Raw genomic sequence first — 18,954 nt, 5'->3', positions numbered from 1 at the left:
TTTTAAAAGTTGTTTTGATAATATTATTCTCCTACCTATTTGTCCACAGCACATACCCCTGGAAGAAATAGGATAGCAGAGATCTTATGGGGAATGACTGAACCTCCCTGGCAGAGCCGGTGGAGGAACGTTGCACATTACCTTCCAGGACTTTGACCAGAGCTGGTACAATCAGTCCCTCACTTTCATGGAAGGACACCTGCCCTTATCATAATCGACAAAAGGAGATAAGTGATCCATTGAAGCAAAAATGAAATTTGGAGTACTCACAGGGATGTGACCTGGAGTATCTGGAAAAATACCCTGTCCATATTCTGGTATATTAGATTTGGTATGCGAAGAGACCAGAATATGAATCTCCACATCCCATCCACTTGGTGAGCTCACAGCTCACACAGGAACATCATCTAATAATCTCAATATGCTATAACAACAAAACCCAACTTCCAGCCAAAAACTCATAGCAGCAAAATATATCTCAGCCTGTTTCATCCAAAACTCCATGCTTCCAACTTAAAATTTCTTAATAGATAGATGGCTTTTCCCTTGAAGGCTAAGAAAAAGGCTTGCTCTCAAGGAGGTAGCAAGTTTTTGAGTTAAGAAGCCCTTGTATAGTGTGACTTGCTGGCAGCTTCCTCCTTACATGTAACAGTTCTGCTTTCACAATTTTGGGTTGGTTTTGTTATTTTTTTAAATTGTTATGGCATTTTATTTTTTACTTGTTTTACCATTCTTCACTTTCAACAGTCAATTGATTGCAGCACATGTGAAGCCTCTTTTAAACAGAATAGTTCATATACTTCTCAACTTTATCCTGAACCAGATTGCTCTGACTGAGCTTAGAGGAGGAAGCATGAACACTGCCCCTGGCCTACAGTGTGGCTTCACAGAGGAAAGCTACCTCTGTTCTCATTTTGTCCTCTGATTCTCTAAGTTACTGGTGGAGTGATCTGTACATTCCTCTTACCAATTGCCTAGAGAAGAATTCTCAAAAGAAGGAAACAAATTCTATCTGCATTTAAAGTCTTGTTCAAGCCTTAAAGTAAACCTTAGCTTCATACTGCCATGCTGTCACATAATCACACTCTGCAATGTTTAGTACTGGGCAAAGTGTCCTCAAGGAGCAGCCAAGAGCTAAATTCAGTGGATGATGATACACCAATAAAAGTGAGCTTCCAAAGTGCCAAACACATGTATTTTATTATGGTCATGGTGGCTGCAGCAGAACCAAGGGGATTATCTGTCACTGAGATAAAAAATTCTATTTGAGATAGACTCAGTGCAGAATCTCAGGACAGAGCCTTAAAAAGTTATTCCAGTCTTAGGCAGAATAGTAAGTTGCTTTCTGGCAGGATAACATAAGCCTATTAAGCAGGTGAAAAAGCAATGCTAACTGCTACATCCTTTCTGGGTGCACTGATTCATGCTGGTGGCATACGTGGGTCTGGAGATCCCTGCTCTCTCACCCAGCCAGTTCTAGCGTGTAGCTCTGTGAGGAGTTTCTGGAGAGGAAGATGAAAATTTTTCTCTGTGCCCCATATCTGAGCAGCCCCTATTAGTATTGCCAGGCCTGTGAGAGAGAGATTATGCTTTGAATGCAACCTGAGGTCTGTTTCTCAGTTAAATAATTTCAGACCATATGAAGCTGGAAAGGATCATTAGATTATTTAAATCGAAACGTATATTTCAGGCTAATTAATTTTAAACTGTACCAGTCTTCAGAAACTTGATAAAGCCCCAGACTGAAGCATTCTGGTCTTCAGGAGATCAAATTGCTTGTGCCACAGGAATAGCTGAGACAAAGATGGTTAGACATCTTATTTGTCTTTAATACCTGGATGTCACAGATGGATACTTGATTTTTCTCACAACAGAGGAGCTTGATCCTGTTTCTGTACTGTGCTTCTTGAAACATCTAGATCACACATGTCTATACTGCAACACTTGCTTACCTAGAGGAGAAATATTGCAAAAAAGAGGGGAAGAATTACTGAGGGCCAGTGGAAGAGTGTGAACAACGCAACTGCTCCTGTCTTTCAGAAAGTCACGCAGATTTTTGTCTTCATTCTTTCTTAGTGAACTGGACTACCATGACGCTGCAAGTGTCAATGATAGATGCCAAAAGATATGTGACCAATGGGACAGCCTGGGAACACTTACTCAGAAAAGGAGAGAGGCACTGGAGGTAAACCATATAACAATGATCAGCAGCTGAGCTGAGGCAGGAAGTGGGGAATGAACCGTTCGTTTCAGATCTAGAAACAGTGCCGTTGAGCATCCACTTTGGAATCCAAACAGCAACAAACCCTTTCCTCAGATCTCCTTTTCATTTTAGTGTGGTTTCATTTGCAAAGAGATTGAATTGCTCAGAGCAGACTTGACAGTACTCAGCTGCCAAGGACAGTTCTAAAGCAGCAACAAATGGCATGTGGTTTATAGTACCACTCTTAGGGAATTTGATGTCCAGCAAGAATAACAAAAGCCATTAGGTGCTTACCTTTTCATACTTGTCTGAGCTTAATCAGATGAGATACGGGATAATGGCCAGCACTCATTAATTTTTTTGGTAGCAAGTATTCCAAAGCACTGAGATACTTTCCAAAATCTTGTTCCTTAAGAAAAGAGGAAGTCGCACCCATGTATGCCAAGGTGGAAAACATATGTTTAACTCTTCCTTTTTATACTTAAAAGAAATTACTAAAGCAAGATTAGCAGATTTTAATTGATTTGCGATAGATCACAATAACAAAAATACTTAAAATATCAGTAGTGAGCAATTTCACCTGTTATCCTTCAAAGGCATATACTCTTTTTAACATGTTGGATATGAGTATCTTTACTGCAATTAGTCCTATTGCCTTGAGTAAGAACCCTTAAAGCAGGTGGTGAAATCAGTCAACCATACAATCAATTGCTTTTGAAAAGATGAGGCATGACTTTGTGCATGGGTGGGTATGTATGTACAGTTAGGTCTTGCCCTACTAACGAAGGAATGTACCTTTCCCAACCTGTACAGAGGACAGAGAAATTGCTCGAAACAATTGATCAGCTTCACCTGGAGTTTGCCAAAAGAGCTGCTCCTTTCAACAACTGGATGGAAGGTGCTATGGAAGACCTACAGGACATGTTTATTGTTCATAGCATAGAGGAAATTCAGGTAAATCATTGTCTATTTTTTGGCTTACAGACATAGGGAAAACAAGAAAGGAAGCTTTTCCTTCTTAGAGAGTAGAACACGTGTAACAAAAAAACCTCCCATATCTGTCTTGACGTTTTCTTTGTGATAGGCAATGTCTGCTCTATTATAAATAGGGTTTCTCATTGGTATGAAAGCATATTCCAGACATCATGGAAGAAGCAATGGTCCTGATAAAGTCAACGAGGCTGTTTCATGAATGTATCTACATGTATTATTTCTTGTATCTACAGATACATGTAGACAGGGTGTTTGAGAGGCTGAGAGAGGAACTGTGCTTATTTACAGCAGATGTTCCAGATATTGGAAGAAACATTAAAGTTTTCATGCTTTCCCTCTCTGTTTCTGATTTTAGAGTTTAATCTCTGCACATGATCAATTTAAAGCTACTTTGCCAGAGGCAGATGGTGAAAGACAGGCCATACTGTCAATCCAGAATGAAGTTGAAAAAGTTATTCAGAGTTACAGCATGAGAATAAGCGCAAGCAATCCTTACAGCACTGTTACTGTGGAAGAGATTCGTAGCAAGTGGGAAAAGGTAATGTGTGCTAAATACATAAAGGACGGGGTAACATAGTATTCAAGTTTAGGAATACTGAGAATATTCAGAGAACTTTACAATAAATCTGTAAATTAATCTAGATAACCCGATGCCAGAATGAACTTTCTACAGTATCTAATGCTCTCTCTTATGTTTGCTAGGCTCACTTCACAATATCCCTTGCTCCCATCACTCAACATTATCTAAGTCCTTTTTGGCAGGGCAAGAGAAGCATGTGTTGGGGCTACTGCAGAGCTGGTGTCTGGCCAGTGGATGGGCCAGGGGGTGCCATGAGAAGAAGAGAAAATTATTGCATTCTTTCTCTCAATATAAACAGTAGTTTATGTGTCTTTTTTACCCAGCTGCTGCTTTTCACAAATGTTGTAAAAAACTAGCATCTTTGGGACCATTAATGTTCTGTCCAGTTACACTGAAATTGGCAATTACCTTAAGATATTACTGAGGAGGGATTAAAGAGAGGCTCCTTGAGCAATCACACAAACTTTATTTCATTAGGAACCAAGACAGATACTATGCTGAAGGTAAATGATTGTGTAGAATGTATGAATTTACCAAATATATAAACTTACACACCCTCAATGGGTTATAAAAACCAAGCAATAAGGACTAAATTCAGAATCTCCCGGGGCAATCCAGAAGGGTAAGCAAAAAAAAAGCATTTGCAGCGTATTAGAGACCTTCAGATATACATGATGGACAGAATGTGTCTCATGTTATCCTACCGTAATGGCTGTGCTTGAATGAAATGTTTTGCCCCAACTATTCTTAGCACAATTACTTAGAGATTGAAAAATCACCTGTGTTTCAAAAGAAAAACAAAGTAACTGTTCTAATAGCAGTCCAAGTTAAATAATTGTCTTGCACTTGGATCCATTCAGAGGTGAGAATTTCTTCTCTCTCCACGTCAGTCTCTCTGGTCAGGCTGCCTAAGACCATATTAGCAATTTCTTATGTTAGCACAGAATTGGTAAATAGTGATCATGTTTCTGGCTTGTCCTTCTGATATCAACCTTCAGACCAATAAGAAAAAATTAGTAACTGTAGATTTATTTCTTCCATTTGTTTTTAAACTATACAATTGTGCCTACTCACACTCAGCGATTTCCCACTGTAACAGGTGAAGCAGCTGGTGCCTCAGAGGGATCAATCCTTGCAGGAGGAGCTAGCCCGCCAGCATGCCAACGAGCGCTTGCGTCGCCAGTTTGCTGCTCAGGCCAATGTCATTGGGCCATGGATCCAGACCAAGATGGAGGTGAGTGTCAGACCCTCACGCAGAAGCTGATGAACAAAGTGGTTTAAAATTTTTTCTCTCAGCTTTATATACAGGACAACAGCAATTTCCATGATAGTTCAGCTGTTTGATCCTGAAGTATTTAGCACCTGTTAAGATGATTTTTAAAACAGTGGAAGCTTGTACAAGTGCTATCTTGATGCGAAGGAGATGTGGCTTTGAAAAATCCACCACTAAACAATTTCTATTTAGCTTCTGATTTCTGTAGAGGAAAGATACCAGGATCACTGGGGTCTCAGTACTAATTCCAGAAATAAATATGCCACATTTCTTTTGAAATGTATTTTCTGTAGCAAAATTTCTTGTCTCCACTGTATGAAAGTTCTATTAGTATTGTTTCTTAGTATGAAAATATTACATACTTATCTGAACGTTGGTCAAATTAGAAAATTTGAATGTTAAATTTTGCGGGGCTGGGGGGGGGGGGTGTCTTTGTTTCTTTTGACAGGAAATTGCCCGCAGCTCCATTGAAATGACAGGGCCTTTGGAGGACCAGATGAATCAGCTGAAGCAATATGAGCACAATATCATTAATTATAAACACAACATTGACAAACTGGAAGGAGATCATCAGCTTATACAAGAAGCCCTGGTGTTTGACAACAAGCACACCAACTATACTATGGAGGTAGCCATTTACTCCCTTTTGCACTTGTTAGTTTATTCTGCCCTCTTCTGCCATATAACTACCTTCCCTGAACTGAAGAGACAGCAACAGAGGATGGAATTTGGCAGACTTTCTGATAATCTCATAAGACTTGTTTTATTTTCACTTATTTTTACTTTTGGTGAAGAAGTACCCATTTAGAAACCAGTTCCATATTTTTCTGAAGGTAATTTTTATTTTTAATGATCCTTGGTCATAATACAGAGTTAGTGGTATGGAAAAGGCATCACATAAATATTTAGAGCTGATTTTTTGCTTACTGTACTTTTTATACTCCTAGAAGAATGTATTTGGTTCTTTAATAAATCAGTATTTTCTCTCTCATAGCACATCCGTGTTGGATGGGAGCTCCTACTTACCACCATTGCTCGAACTATCAATGAGGTTGAGACTCAGATCCTCACAAGAGATGCCAAGGGTATCACCCAGGAACAAATGAATGACTTCAGAGCATCATTCAATCATTTTGACAGGGTACAGTACTCCTGCTTTTTCTCAACTAGCAAAATTTATTGTTCCCCAAACCAAGTTCTTTTCATTCCAAATGTAAGCCTTTTAAAAAACTGCAAATGCAGTAGCAATGAGCTCTTTTTAAAACAGCAAAAAAGATCTGTTAACAAAGAATTTACAGCCTTATGAAATCATAGCATTGTACAGATACATTAAAGATTAATATTTACTCTTTAAATGTATTGCAGAATTATAGTTCTGCTAATATGGTTGAGTAGTTGTTCAAATAACAGGCAGAACTGGATAAATCTGTGTGTTTTGGAAAATAATGTGCCCCTTTATTTTAAAGCAGTGCAGGGTGTTCTATGTACTTGCCAGCCATTTCCATCTCATTAAATTTAGCTGTAATCTGGATTACAGGTTTGTTTTTTTTAGTTAGATTCACAACTTGTCCCCCTAGAAATAGATTTGTAGGGAATATAGCTGAGGCACTGACAGCTGTCAAGGAAAATCCTTTATTTTTCTGGCTGTATGTGGGAAATAAGAGGCTGGTTTCTTTCAGTTGTCTAATCATGGATGAATAAAAAAGTAGGAATGAAAACACTGTTGTGAAGAAACTTAACTCACTCCTTCTGTAAGTTACACAGTATTGATGGATAGAAGGTTAAAAAGATAGCTATTAATAGACACAATAGCAAAATACATGCAGACAGGAATCTGACATTCCCAGTTGGAGAACAATCTATACATGAGTTAGCTCTGCTGGCTCTGTGCTCACATGAACCCACCTTCAAAACCAAGTTCACATTTCAAATACTGAAAAAAGATTACCATAATGCAGCACCAGGCTGTTGGTTTTTTCCCAGGACAGATTCCTGTAGTTAGCAGACTGTGCTTAACCCCCGACTTATATTCTGTTATCACATGAGTCGGCTCCTTCAAATCATTTCAGGCTGTAGCAAAATGCCACTTTCTTTTCACTGACATCTGTTTGTCCAGCCCTACTCAAAATGGTTACCCATACCTGGACTTATACTTGATGTGCATTGGATGCTGACAGCCATAGTTTGCTAAATATTCTTTAGAATATCCTTAATTGTTTAGAAGAAAAAGCAAAACTGCCAAACCTCTGCTTTCTGAAGAAACACACAAGCATAGGAAAGGTTAGCTACACAGGAACCAGGAACAGATTTTATGGAAAATCTTAATGTGGTTCTAGTGCAGCATAATTCCTTTTTGTATTTTCTAAGGAAGCAGAAGATAACATCACAGAAGCAGAGATAAATATCCTGGGGTGGAAGGAAGTAGCATACTAAATGTCTTTCCCAATGCACTGGAGCAGATAACTGAGCAATTAGAGCTATTAAAAGCAGCCAGAGTACCAGGCCTGGATAAATTACACGCCAGGATTTGAGAGACCCTATTAAGGGTAACCAGGGACTTTGCACAAAGATTTGACAGCTCCCTAATGATAAGCAAGCAAGGTGACTGAATCCTAGTATGTCTTAGACTAGATGGCCATTTCTAGCATCCCTGTTTCTTTGTGGTTCATAGATGATTTCTCTGCCACGCTCGCAGCAGGGCTGGTTCAGTGGCTGAGGAGATATTATGGGCATCTCTTCGTGCCTCAGAAGGTCTTGAGGGGAGAAGCTAAATCCTACACTAACCAGCCCTATTGTTATGGATCTTTAGGCTTTGCAGATACAGTAAGACTTTGAGATACCGAAGGATACAACAGAGCAAGGCCTTAGGAAATGTTGTATGGCCTGGAAAAGGGTACTTATATCACACAGCTGCAGGCAGGTTGGAGATGGGCTATGACGGTAACATGCAACACAGAAGTGCTTCCCAGCTCCTAGATCCTTGCCTATCCTTGGCTGTCTGCTTTCTTCAGGCGGTAATGAGTCACGGCTCCTGGCAGTGTCCCTTCTGCCCTTGCTTCAGTTGCAGGAAGCCTGAGTGGCTGGGTCAGTAGTGGAAGGAGATGGATGCTTCATCAGTTTCTATGGCCTCAACAACCTGGGCCTGGGCTGCAAGTTTAGCTGCAGACCTTGCCTTCCCCCATGACAGATAAAATCCAAAGGCCCTAAAAAAAGAGGACTGGAAGGATCACGTTAAGGGAAGGACCGTTTTCCATATGCCCCCTTTAGTATACTCCTCCCCTTAGCATCAGACATGGGAAATTGGTCTAGGAGGGCTTTTGCACTGACACAGTGCAACAATTATGTTCTTAGTAGCATAATGCAAGTTAAAGAAAGGAAGAAGGTTAAGATCTAAAACCACTCAGCCATCCAGCCAGGCTTTCTGGAGGGGACAGATAGTGGAAATACTGATAAAAGTGGAGCTTATACTGATTAAATTACACTGTAATTTAATGGACAGATGCGACTCAATCTACACAGGCTAGAAGGAGACATTGGACAAACGTGTTTGAGAGAGGCAGGCTTGTTTTTCATTTTTATGTCCTTCCTATGTCCTTGCACACTCGAATATTTAGTGTAGGTGAATAAAGGAAACCTAGAGTGCTTCAGGGTTACTTCGGGGTACACAAAATAATGAAGACTCTAAACTTGGAATTTAGATAGAGAAGGCAGTAATGGATTCTTTTATGGTCTCAATTACCTTAAATAGAAATTAAGACGAAATTTGATCATCTGAACGTAAGCACTAACATGAAAAATACTGGCTTCTCCATGTCAGACAGAATTAGCAGTATATGTAATAATTTTGTTGTGCTTAGCAGCATTTCCAAATGCCTGACATAGTTTAAAAAATACACTGAAAGAATTGGACTGCTATTCACAATGATGAATAGCCAGAAAAGATCCCCCAAATTAATACTGTCCCTGATGAGTAGGCTTTAAATACCTAACTACAACAGAATCATTTATGCATGCTATAGCTCAGACTTCTGTGGCATTTCTCCAATTTAAGACATATCTTAATGTTTGACTCTTAGTGTGTCTTGAGGATGTCAGCGGAGTACTAATATGCAGAGTAGCTCCCTTCCCCATTTTAAAGAATGTATTTTGGTACACATAAACCTAACAACCTTTTATGGAGTGCTTCTAGAAACAACTTTCTTTGCTTATAAATCTGAGGAAGGAACCCCTACCTTCCTGCCCAGGAAGAATATATATAAAAAAATAATCTTACAGTTCATAATCCATTATGGGGCTTAACTCTGCAATTGTTAATCCTCTGAAACAGAGCTAAATAATTGGGTGAATTGTTTTAAATGGCTTCTACATGTTGAATATTTGAAAGAAAACTATTTGTTATTTTACAAGGTTGGGGGGGGGTGGGGCTACATGCCCCTGATTCTCAAAATGCAGTGAGTAAGTAAGCACCATGCATGTAAGAATTACAAGGGCAGGAAGAGCTGTGTTTCTTTCCGTGCATCCACCAGCAGAGATGTAGTAGCACAGAAAGCATTACAAGTCATCCTCGTTGAAGGCAGCGGTAATACACTATCTCCCTTGGGGCAAGGCGGCAGCCCTCTAGGCTCCTGTGTTTCCAACAGGCGTGTGCGCACGCTGGGAGCCCACAGGTTATTCCTGAGGATGCTGCTGCTTACCCACTCCTCCTTGCTGGAGGCTGTGCCTGAAGGCACAGTCTAGTTGTAGGTATACATATAAATCTTTAGCAATGCTGGTATATTTCCTTCCTTAATGTGACTGCATAGAGGAAAAAAAGAGAAAGTGGGACACAATGTCTGAATCACAGAAGCAGTTTAGAACTGTTCCAAATGGTGCATAGCTGAATTATGGTATGCAGACAAATTGGGACACCAACACAGATATGTTGTCAGTCACTGGTTTTGAAGTCTTTTTATGCAGGAATTCCTTTTTCAGATTCAGTATATTTAGTAAATTCTAAATAAGACTGCAAAGTATGTGATAAAATATCCACAGCCACTCTGCATGTAATATCCTAATGGCTGTTAATATATTCTACTATGGATTTTTATGCAAACTACAGGTTTTAAGTGGGAGCTGTGCAGAACAATAGCATCATGCCACCCTATATTCTACTAACAGAAGAACAACAGCTCCCTATTAAAGTAACCACATGATCAGGCTTATGTAGGTCAATTAGCATTCAGGAAACTGAAGGACATATTTAAGAATGGATTACTTTGACTCAGAAGCTCACTTGTTTTATAAGGCCACGTATAAATCACGAAGGGGAAGGATAAGATTTCTGGGGACTAATAATGAAAGATGGAGGGGGATTTCAGTGTTTTACTTTGTATTGACAGGAAAAGATGAACAAGGCAAAGTTATTTATATGCTTTATAAATATAAAGTGCTTAATATAAAGTGCTTCAGTGCTTAATGTTGGTCTGCAAAAAATAAAGAACAGTTTCCCAATGAGAAAGCCCTTGCATGGGCTTGATCTATGCATTAATTGCAAAATACCATAGTATCCCATGAAACTCTCATATACTGCAAAGGCAAAGATGCCTTTTTAGGCCATATATGACGCAGATTAAAAAAAAGCACTATGAGAATATGAGAACCTGCTATAGCACGTGGCACAACTACTTGGACCTTACTGGGGAGTCCCACTTAACCAGATGATGGTTGTGAGCTCCAGCACAACCATTGTGCTCCTCTCCTAAAGAAAATGGTTTCTTGGTAGGTGTGCTGGCCTCTGTCACTCCTGTCTGCCCTTCGCTACCTGTTGCACCACTACCGCTGCCATGTGTGCCTGGTTAGGGAGCTTGTGCACATACTGACCACCCACCCTCCTGGTGTAGTCAAGTAGCTAATAGTCCTCTTCCAGTGCCTGGCAGAGGAGATGGAGGCACAGGATTTGGCTCCTAGCTCCCATTTTTATATCATTTTATTTGCAGTCACACAGTAAAATCTTCGGCTTTAGAAATATAGTAAAATGAGCTGACTTCGCTCCTGGTGGGACCTGCTGTAGCCTGTCTCCAGGATGTTTTTTGAAAGTTTCAAGGCAGCCTGGATTAACATTTTCAGAATGATAAAATAAACCATTTTGAATGCTTTATAGCAGGAATGATCCTGTAAAATGGAAATATTAAAGGAAAAAAACTTCACTGTTATGATGGCTTTTAACTAAATGCTGCTCCAGCTTTGCAGCTTTGCTTTATCTCTTGTCATTGACTTCCCGCTGTTATTTTTCATCTTCCTTTTATGGAGCTGGTGGAGGTTGATGCAGAGGGAGTCAATATAATAACAGCATGATATGTCAAAAATGCATGGCATTATGAACTTTATAAAGCACCACTTTATCCTATTACTATAATAATAAACCCAGTGCATTTGTTAAAACTCCTATAATTTTAGTTATGCATAACTATACAGAAATTTTAAAAAATAAATTATTCATCTAGCAGGCAAATATGTAGCAGACAGAAAACCTTGGATCTTCTCCAAACTGTCAGTCTGTAAAATCAATAAGGGTAATAATTTTTTATCTTGGAACATCTCTTTAATTGTATTCATGTTAACTCAATCTGAAGTACACCTCTGATAAGGATGCATTTTGTACAAACGGGAAGAAAAAGATGAGACAGTCTGTTTTTAAGAAGATAGTGTGACTTTCTTGACCTGCAAAATGGAAAAAAAAATTGGTTCAAAACAATGATCCAGTTTGATGTGGTGTTACTAGGAGCCATTTAAGCCTGGAAATCAATGGGGCTTTTTTAAAGTCAGTTTTCAAAGCAAAACCTTACTGGATAGATTATTAAAGAAGACAGATAACTGAAAATAAGTTATGTCAGTTATAAATTCATTTTGGATCTAGACAAGAAATCAATTGTTTTGTTCTACTCTCTCTTGAGATATGCATATGCAGTTGTTAAGTAATATTATCAGATCAAGAGTGAAGTAACAGTAATTGAGTGGGGAAAAAATGTTTTACCCAGGTTCAGTGATCTTTTTACTGCATCTCTCACACACTGTATGACAATAGAAAATGAAGGAAGCAAAAATGTTAAAAAAGTACCTGTAGAGGAAGCACAGTTTTAACTCTGTAGCTGAAGTAAGGACCCTCTTCTACTAAGAAAAAAACTTAAAGCATGAAACTGCAAAAGTTGTACACTTTTAGGTAATTCATTCCAATATGTTGACGTTACATTTCCATGAACTTCTGTAAAAACATGGTTATTAATACAAGAGTAGAATGTTCTGTACTAACCAACTAACCTGATCTGTGATTTTTCTTTCTTTCCTTTCACCTTCCCAAATGCATGACCTGTGATGGGATGCTAGGATGAATCTGACAATCTACATTCTGATGAATTTAAAGCCTGCCTCATCAGTCTAGGACAGGTTGGAAATGACCTGCAGGTAGAAGAAACTGATATTGTTCTGTTTTCGGATAGGCCAATATAATAATAGCCAAAGAGGTTGTGGATTTAAACTCCAATGTATTGATCATAATGCTTTAAAAACATCCTGCCTCTGGGAAGACAATTGGATTAGATGGACTGTCAGCATCACTTGGAACCATATTTTTCTATGCGTTTTCCAAAGATTTTTCAGGTTGTTTCTTTTACTTGGTTTGAGATGTTTTATTTGGACTTTAGTAGATAACTATGGGGAGCTCCTATGCTTCTTGCACTCAGACTCTTGCTAATTTTCATTTCCTCAGACTCAATACAAGCTCTCTACTGCTCTCTCCTGATTTAGGATGACACAATTCTCTCCTACATTGTATCACAACACAGAGGAAACATTTATTTACCTTCTTACTATCATGCCATTTAATGTTTATGCAGCTTTGAGTCAGGGATGCCACAGATATGTTACTGCCTGGAAAATGAGCAACTTCCTTATATACAAGGAAGTATATATACAACCAACCTCCTTGTAAGTCTTGCAAGTCTCATCCTTTTAGCCAGTATGCACATCTCTTTGCTGTAGTCCAGGTCTTGATAGCCTGCAGCCAGAAGGAAAATCCCTGTACTTATTTCCCATATGTCAGCAGACAGCTCTCATATTGTACCTACCTTAGCCTTGGAGTGGAATATTTTAAATAGTCAGTGAAACACTATTTTCAGACTGTTTTTAACTATACTTTTGGTCACTACAGCATCCCATGCAGAACCTTTCAAAGACATTTCATATCAGGGAGGCAGCTTGAGCATCTCCTGAGTTTGACTAGTGTAGTAACAAACTTTTCTCCTTGCCCTTCTCTTTGTCTTCTCTGGTTGTGTTCTCTGTATTCTTGTCTCATGCACATCCTCCTCTCCCTTATCTCTCCCCTGACCTTTCCTGATGTTACTTTTTGTGGTGAAAATGTCTGTTTCCTGTGTGTAATATGTTAGTTACTTCTTCCTCCTTTAAAACTGATGATGGTTCTGGTCACCTGCTTGGGCAATATCAATGAATACCGTTCATACACTGGATCCAATATGCCAATGGTCTAAACTCGTCATCTCTCTGGAAATTACCTTGGATTCTTCAAACCTTCCCTTCTATATTTCTTACATTGTTTTGGTCAATAGAGGAAGAATGGATTGATGGACCATGATGATTTCAGAGCTTGCTTAATTTCAATGGGTTATGATTTGGTATGAATTTTAAGAAATGATGGCAACTGATTCTGCTTACAGTTTATAACATTAACCACAGCAACACTAAAGCTTATTTAAATAGACAGAATACTAATAATATAATTCACACTAGAGATACTAGTTTGGTTTTTTGCTTTTTCTCTGTTTTCAAATTGTTAAAAAGGAAGTTAAAAGTAAAACTAGACACTTGAGAATCATATTCTATGGTTGCTGCATTGCTCTTTGAATTAAGGAAACTTTAAAAGTTGAAATTAACAGTTATTAATTTTTTTTTCTTTCTCCTTTTTTATCTGCATGAAGATTAATGAGTTTGATGCTGTGTAATTATCATAAACTAGCTTTGGGGGTTGCATTTTCTTTCCTTCACTTCTTTATTCTAAAAATTTCCCCCCGAATTCACTGTTTAGTGGAAAAAAGGACTAGCCTTAGTTGAACTGTCCTATATTTGACATGAAATTTTCAGAATTATTTCCCTTACTTCTTAGTTCACTGGGTCTGCAAGTACACTGCTTCTTGGACTATTGTTTCACCTCCCTGTGCGGTACCTAAATTACAGTGGTTTTAGGATGGGGTGGAAAACAAAGTGTTAAGTTAAAACGAGTTAAACAGGCATTGAGGAAGGGTGGGTGGGGGGAGAGGTTGCAGAAAATTAATTGAAAGGTACATGCTATGTATTTAAGACAAAGAATACATTTTTCAAAAGCACCAAGTCCTTTTGACAAAAGAGGCATGGGCATTTAAGATCCCAGATTTGATTGTCTCTGACGTTAATGATCCTAAGTCAGGCAGATGCTTTAAAGGCTTTGTAACCACTGGTCCCTACTGGTTCATGAGAGACACAGGCTGTTGGCGATTGATATTACGGTGACCGTTTTTTTTTGTTTCGGATTCTGTGAAAGGGTGAAGCTGAGTTTGCCCGAATCATGTCTCTGGTTGACCCCAATGGGCAAGGAACCGTCACTTTCCAGTCCTTCATTGACTTCATGACCAGAGAAACAGCAGACACAGACACGGCTGAGCAAGTGATAGCTTCCTTCAGAATCCTGGCTTCAGATAAGGTCAGTCGTCATGCTGCTGGCTGTAAGGATTCAGCAACTCTCCTATTTAGCCCTTCTTTGCTGAAAGTTGTGCACAAGCCTTTTAGTAATAGCGAAGCTTTGTTTTCAGTCTGTAAGACTTCAGAGAAAGCGCTTGCCTTTGGAACCAAGACTCTTAGCTGAAATGGGTGCAGAATTCAAGACTTGGTCTGTATATCACATATATATCACATAGAGCCAACATAAAATAGACATCTTAGACAAGACAGTTTGTCTGTGTAATGGATATGTTGTACATCAGGTTATTTCCACACAACAGCCTTGATTAGAGAGGCAATCATTCTGCCTTTCATGCTGTTGTCTGGATGTTTCAATGCAGAGTTTGGCCCTCTAGAACATAGCCTGGGTCAGTTGCACAAGACTACACCAAAATGCGAGCCATGTTGTGACCTGACAGCTCATTCAACAGGGCAATGCAATGTGGTGTGCCCCTATCCTAGGAGCAGCAGGAGGAGGAAGCCTCCTCTAGTTACTGGGTTCGCAGAGGAATTGGCATACTTTCCTCCCCATAGCCAGATCCACTGGTGAGTGAGTGGTGTATGAAGATGAAAGGGAGGATAATGGCAACACAGGAGCTTCTGGAGGAGTCAGGGCCATAAACAGTGCTGCCAGGAAACCAGTCCTGTGCTGTGGAGAAAGGAGAGATCACAGCAGTACAGGTCTATTTGCCCAAGCTTGCTCTATTGATTTTCTCATTCTGGCTGTTTGTATTGATTTTGTGATCTCAGTTGCTGTGGACCATGTTTTGAATTCCAGACATGTTCCTAGTAGGAATTCATGTGGAAGGTGAAAGCCAAGGTCTCAGGAAAAAATGGTTTTCATTATGTTGCTTCATATCATAAACGCAAACCATTAAGAGCAATAATGCATCCTTCATTACAAATGTATTAGGACCTTGAAACTAATAGGATCTAACTGAAAATGTGTCTGTCCTGTCACTGCAGAAGGGGAAGTAGTACACTTTAGAGATACTGACCATGAGATATCCATGGATGAGCTGATCAGTAGCCATCTACCCATGGCTGCACAGTGCTCGGTAGCTAACACACACAGTCACATATCCTGAGACTGGATTTTGACCTACCAGTTTGTTGGTAGGATTGTCCCTTTCAAATCATCATTAGGGATGGAATTTACTGCGGAAAATATTTAGTCTCAGAAAAATAGGCAGGATGTCCAAGTTTATTAGTCACAGCTACAGAAAATATACTTTGTGTCTTTGAAGAATACATACTGAATTTGTCAATCCTTTCCCCCCTCCCAGCCTTATATCCTGGCAGATGAGTTACGTCGAGAGCTGCCTCCTGAGCAGGCTCAGTACTGCATCAAGAGAATGCCTCCGTACACTGGCCCAGGTTCTGTTCCTGGGGCTCTGGATTACACCTCGTTTTCATCAGCACTGTATGGAGAGAGCGACCTCTGATTCTGTAATTGGCCGTATTCATGGTAGACACTAAAAATACCCCCCTTATTGCCCAGATTGCTTCTCAAAAGCTTTGACAAGCTGATTTAAAAATGAGTTTTACAAATACAGTAGGTACCGTCAGTGTAAAGTGCTAATAACTAAAGTAACTAGTGTATATTAAAGTGTGTGGCACGCTAGATTTCTGCATTGTTGGTTTTAGGTTGTCTGTCCTATACAATGCTAGAAAATATATAAAAAAAAAATCGCAAGATACTAACTTTGGAAATATCCATTCAGAAAATAGAATGTAAAACATAAGAACATTGAAACTCACAAAATATTTCTGCATTTTCAAAATGTTTCAATGCCATATGTGCTTCTTTTACAATCTTCATAAAACTATGTTAGAAGTCATGCTTTTTTCTTTTGTAGAGCAATATTATTTTCTCTAATGATTTCTGATTTTGTATGCTTCTACTGGTGGAATTTAATAAAATATTAAAATACAGATTTTCAGGGAAGAAATATATCAACCAAGTAAACTACTTAATTACAAAAATAATCAGAATGCTATGCTTTTGCCTCTTAAAGATGGTTTTATCTTACCACAAGAATTTGTAATATAGGGGGCAAAAGCTGATTAAATTGCAGATTTAGAGTTCTGTAAGCAGTACTTTTTTTTTAGGCCTTTAACTTTTACAGTTGAGGGAGTACCACTTTTATAATCAGAAATAAGGAATCTAATTTCATGTGAGCTGTTTTGTTTTGAAACCCTCTTTCTTGTCTGTGTTGGGCAGTCTTTGTTTCTCAGTACAAGAAAGCCAGTCCCTTGTATTAGTGGGCAATGTTCATCTCCATCCTGCATAATGCAAAATCCCATCTGAGCAAATGTAGTGTGGTTGTCTTGCAGCTTTAACTGTTCAGTACTCAAATCTCAGTTTGTCTTGACTTCTACTGGATCGCAGGCAGTTCTGTCTGTATTGTGTTCCTGTGTGCTAGTTGTTTACTGTTTGTTTTTTTTCCATCTTGAGAAATGATAGAGAAGTAAAAGCAGTAACTTTTTTACTTGAATCCTACTGACACTGAGGAAATGCAATGTAATCAAACAAAACCGTGTACAAATGGTGAAGTGAGCTGTGCAGCCCAGTGCTATTAAAGCAATGATGTGCCTATTAAATAAAGTCTGCTTTTCAAAACCTTATGAGACTCTGTCATTGGCAATCATCTAGCGGTTCCCTCTAAGAATTGGAAACATTTCTGAACATCAAAGGAGATTTCAGTCTGCTAACAGTTCAAAAAAGTATGTCATGCATTTCTATACACTGTGTCTGCATGAAAAACATTCCCTACGTGCAGGAGGGACAGGTATGGCTTCATGAAGTGAGATGGAGCTCAGAATGAGTGGGACAGAGTTTCCACTTACATCACCTGAGCACAGATGTCCGTAGCCTGTTGGACTCCTAGCTTAGATTGATTTCAGTGAGACGTAGGCACTAATGCTTTTGAAGATGTTGGCCTTACCATTTCTGTATCTCTCCTTTTCCTGATGTGCAAAAAAGCACATGTTAAGTATGCAATGATGCTTTTACTGGCCTTTGCTTTGAAATCTATGAATGGGAAGCATTAAAAATCTGTGTGTGATTTCAGTCCTAAAGCAGGCATCCTGCAGGTAAGGTACATGTGGTGGGAGCAATTTCAAAACAATCCCAGCGGAGATAGATAGGCAGTGACCAAATACCTCTTCCTCCTCCACCTTGTGTACAAAGGCCAGCAGAGGACTTAGAGAAATGCTAGGGCTAGAATCACACCTCCTACAGTGCATGTGCAGCCTTGCACACAGCCAGAAGCTGCTACTGCCACTGCTGATACTGACATGGTTCAGTGCCATCTCTTTTTGTGATGGCAGCGCCCGTACAAACTAAGTTGGGAAGCTCTGCCTTAAAGCAATGGCATTTCTACCTAAATGACTGCTGGGCAGCCTGAATCCTATTAAAAAATAAATCTGTATATCTCTCATTGTCACAGTTTAATGCAACTGGAAGAATAAAACATTGAGCTTCCAAACGTGGCACAAAAGCAAAATCTCAGCACTACAGGCAGGATTATGCTGAGAATTGGCACAGAGACAGTTTATATCTGACACCTCTATCGGGTGTCATTCATGTTCTCTACCTGCTAGTTTTTATATTGCAGTATCCTTCCTATTTTGGTAGTATGGAAGAGACTTCTAAACTCCTCCTTTACCTGAATGTTCTGTTGATCAAAGTATGAGAGAGATAATGTCATCAGCAGCAAGAGAAAGACTTTTGCAAAGTAATTTTTTCATTCCCATATCAGGTTTCTAATTTCTAAAGTGGAGTGAACAGAGCCAGTGACAGCTGTAGGGATTAATTACCCATCTGTACTTGCCTAAAAATTTTATACCATATTTATTACTTTAATATGCCTTTCACGTTAAAAAAAAAAAAAAAAGATGTATCATAAAGTTATTTCTCCCAGCATCATTTGTTTTTAGGGTAACTAGATTAAATAAGCAAGCTGTGTTATTTTACCCTGAAGAGGGTAAAATTCAAGGTTCTTTAAAATATTATGTGGTCAAGTTCCAGGGCTATGGGTTTGACAGCGAGATTTCCTTTTCCTCTAAGGCTCCATTTTTAGTAGGTGGCATTTGTATTTTTCTGTAGAATCAGTCTGTTCACACTGGGAATCGATGCAGTGGCATTTTCTGTCTATG

General features: G+C 39.1%; 1 protein-coding gene across 5 annotated transcripts in view; it reads left to right on the top strand.

Moving 5' to 3' along the window:
- Nucleotides 1-17,421, top strand: part of ACTN2 (actinin alpha 2) — a 70,943-nt gene extending 53,522 nt beyond the window's left edge. For 2 of the 5 annotated variants that reach the window (XM_009930082.2, XM_069800678.1), the window contains exons 13-21: nt 2,077-2,185; nt 3,017-3,157; nt 3,552-3,734; nt 4,876-5,010; nt 5,498-5,677; nt 6,044-6,190; nt 12,412-12,489; nt 14,618-14,776; nt 16,080-17,421. In XM_009930082.2, coding sequence (XP_009928384.2) covers nt 2,077-2,185; nt 3,017-3,157; nt 3,552-3,734; nt 4,876-5,010; nt 5,498-5,677; nt 6,044-6,190; nt 12,412-12,489; nt 14,618-14,776; nt 16,080-16,238 — 1,291 coding nt within the window. In that variant the 3' untranslated portion in view covers nt 16,239-17,421. Of the gene's footprint in view, nt 1-2,076; nt 2,186-3,016; nt 3,158-3,551; nt 3,735-4,875; nt 5,011-5,497; nt 5,678-6,043; nt 6,191-12,411; nt 12,490-13,649; nt 13,716-14,617; nt 14,777-16,079 lie in introns of all 5 variants that reach the window. The other 3 variants (XM_009930081.2, XM_009930079.2, XM_009930080.2) reach the window with 2 other exon arrangements.
- The last annotated feature ends 1,533 nt before the right edge of the window (nt 17,422-18,954 follow it).

The sequence above is a fragment of the Haliaeetus albicilla genome, chromosome 13, assembly GCF_947461875.1.
Source record: "Haliaeetus albicilla chromosome 13, bHalAlb1.1, whole genome shotgun sequence".
In the NCBI taxonomy this organism is placed as follows: domain Eukaryota; kingdom Metazoa; phylum Chordata; class Aves; order Accipitriformes; family Accipitridae; genus Haliaeetus; species Haliaeetus albicilla.
This window is presented reverse-complemented; position numbering and strand designations above follow the sequence as displayed.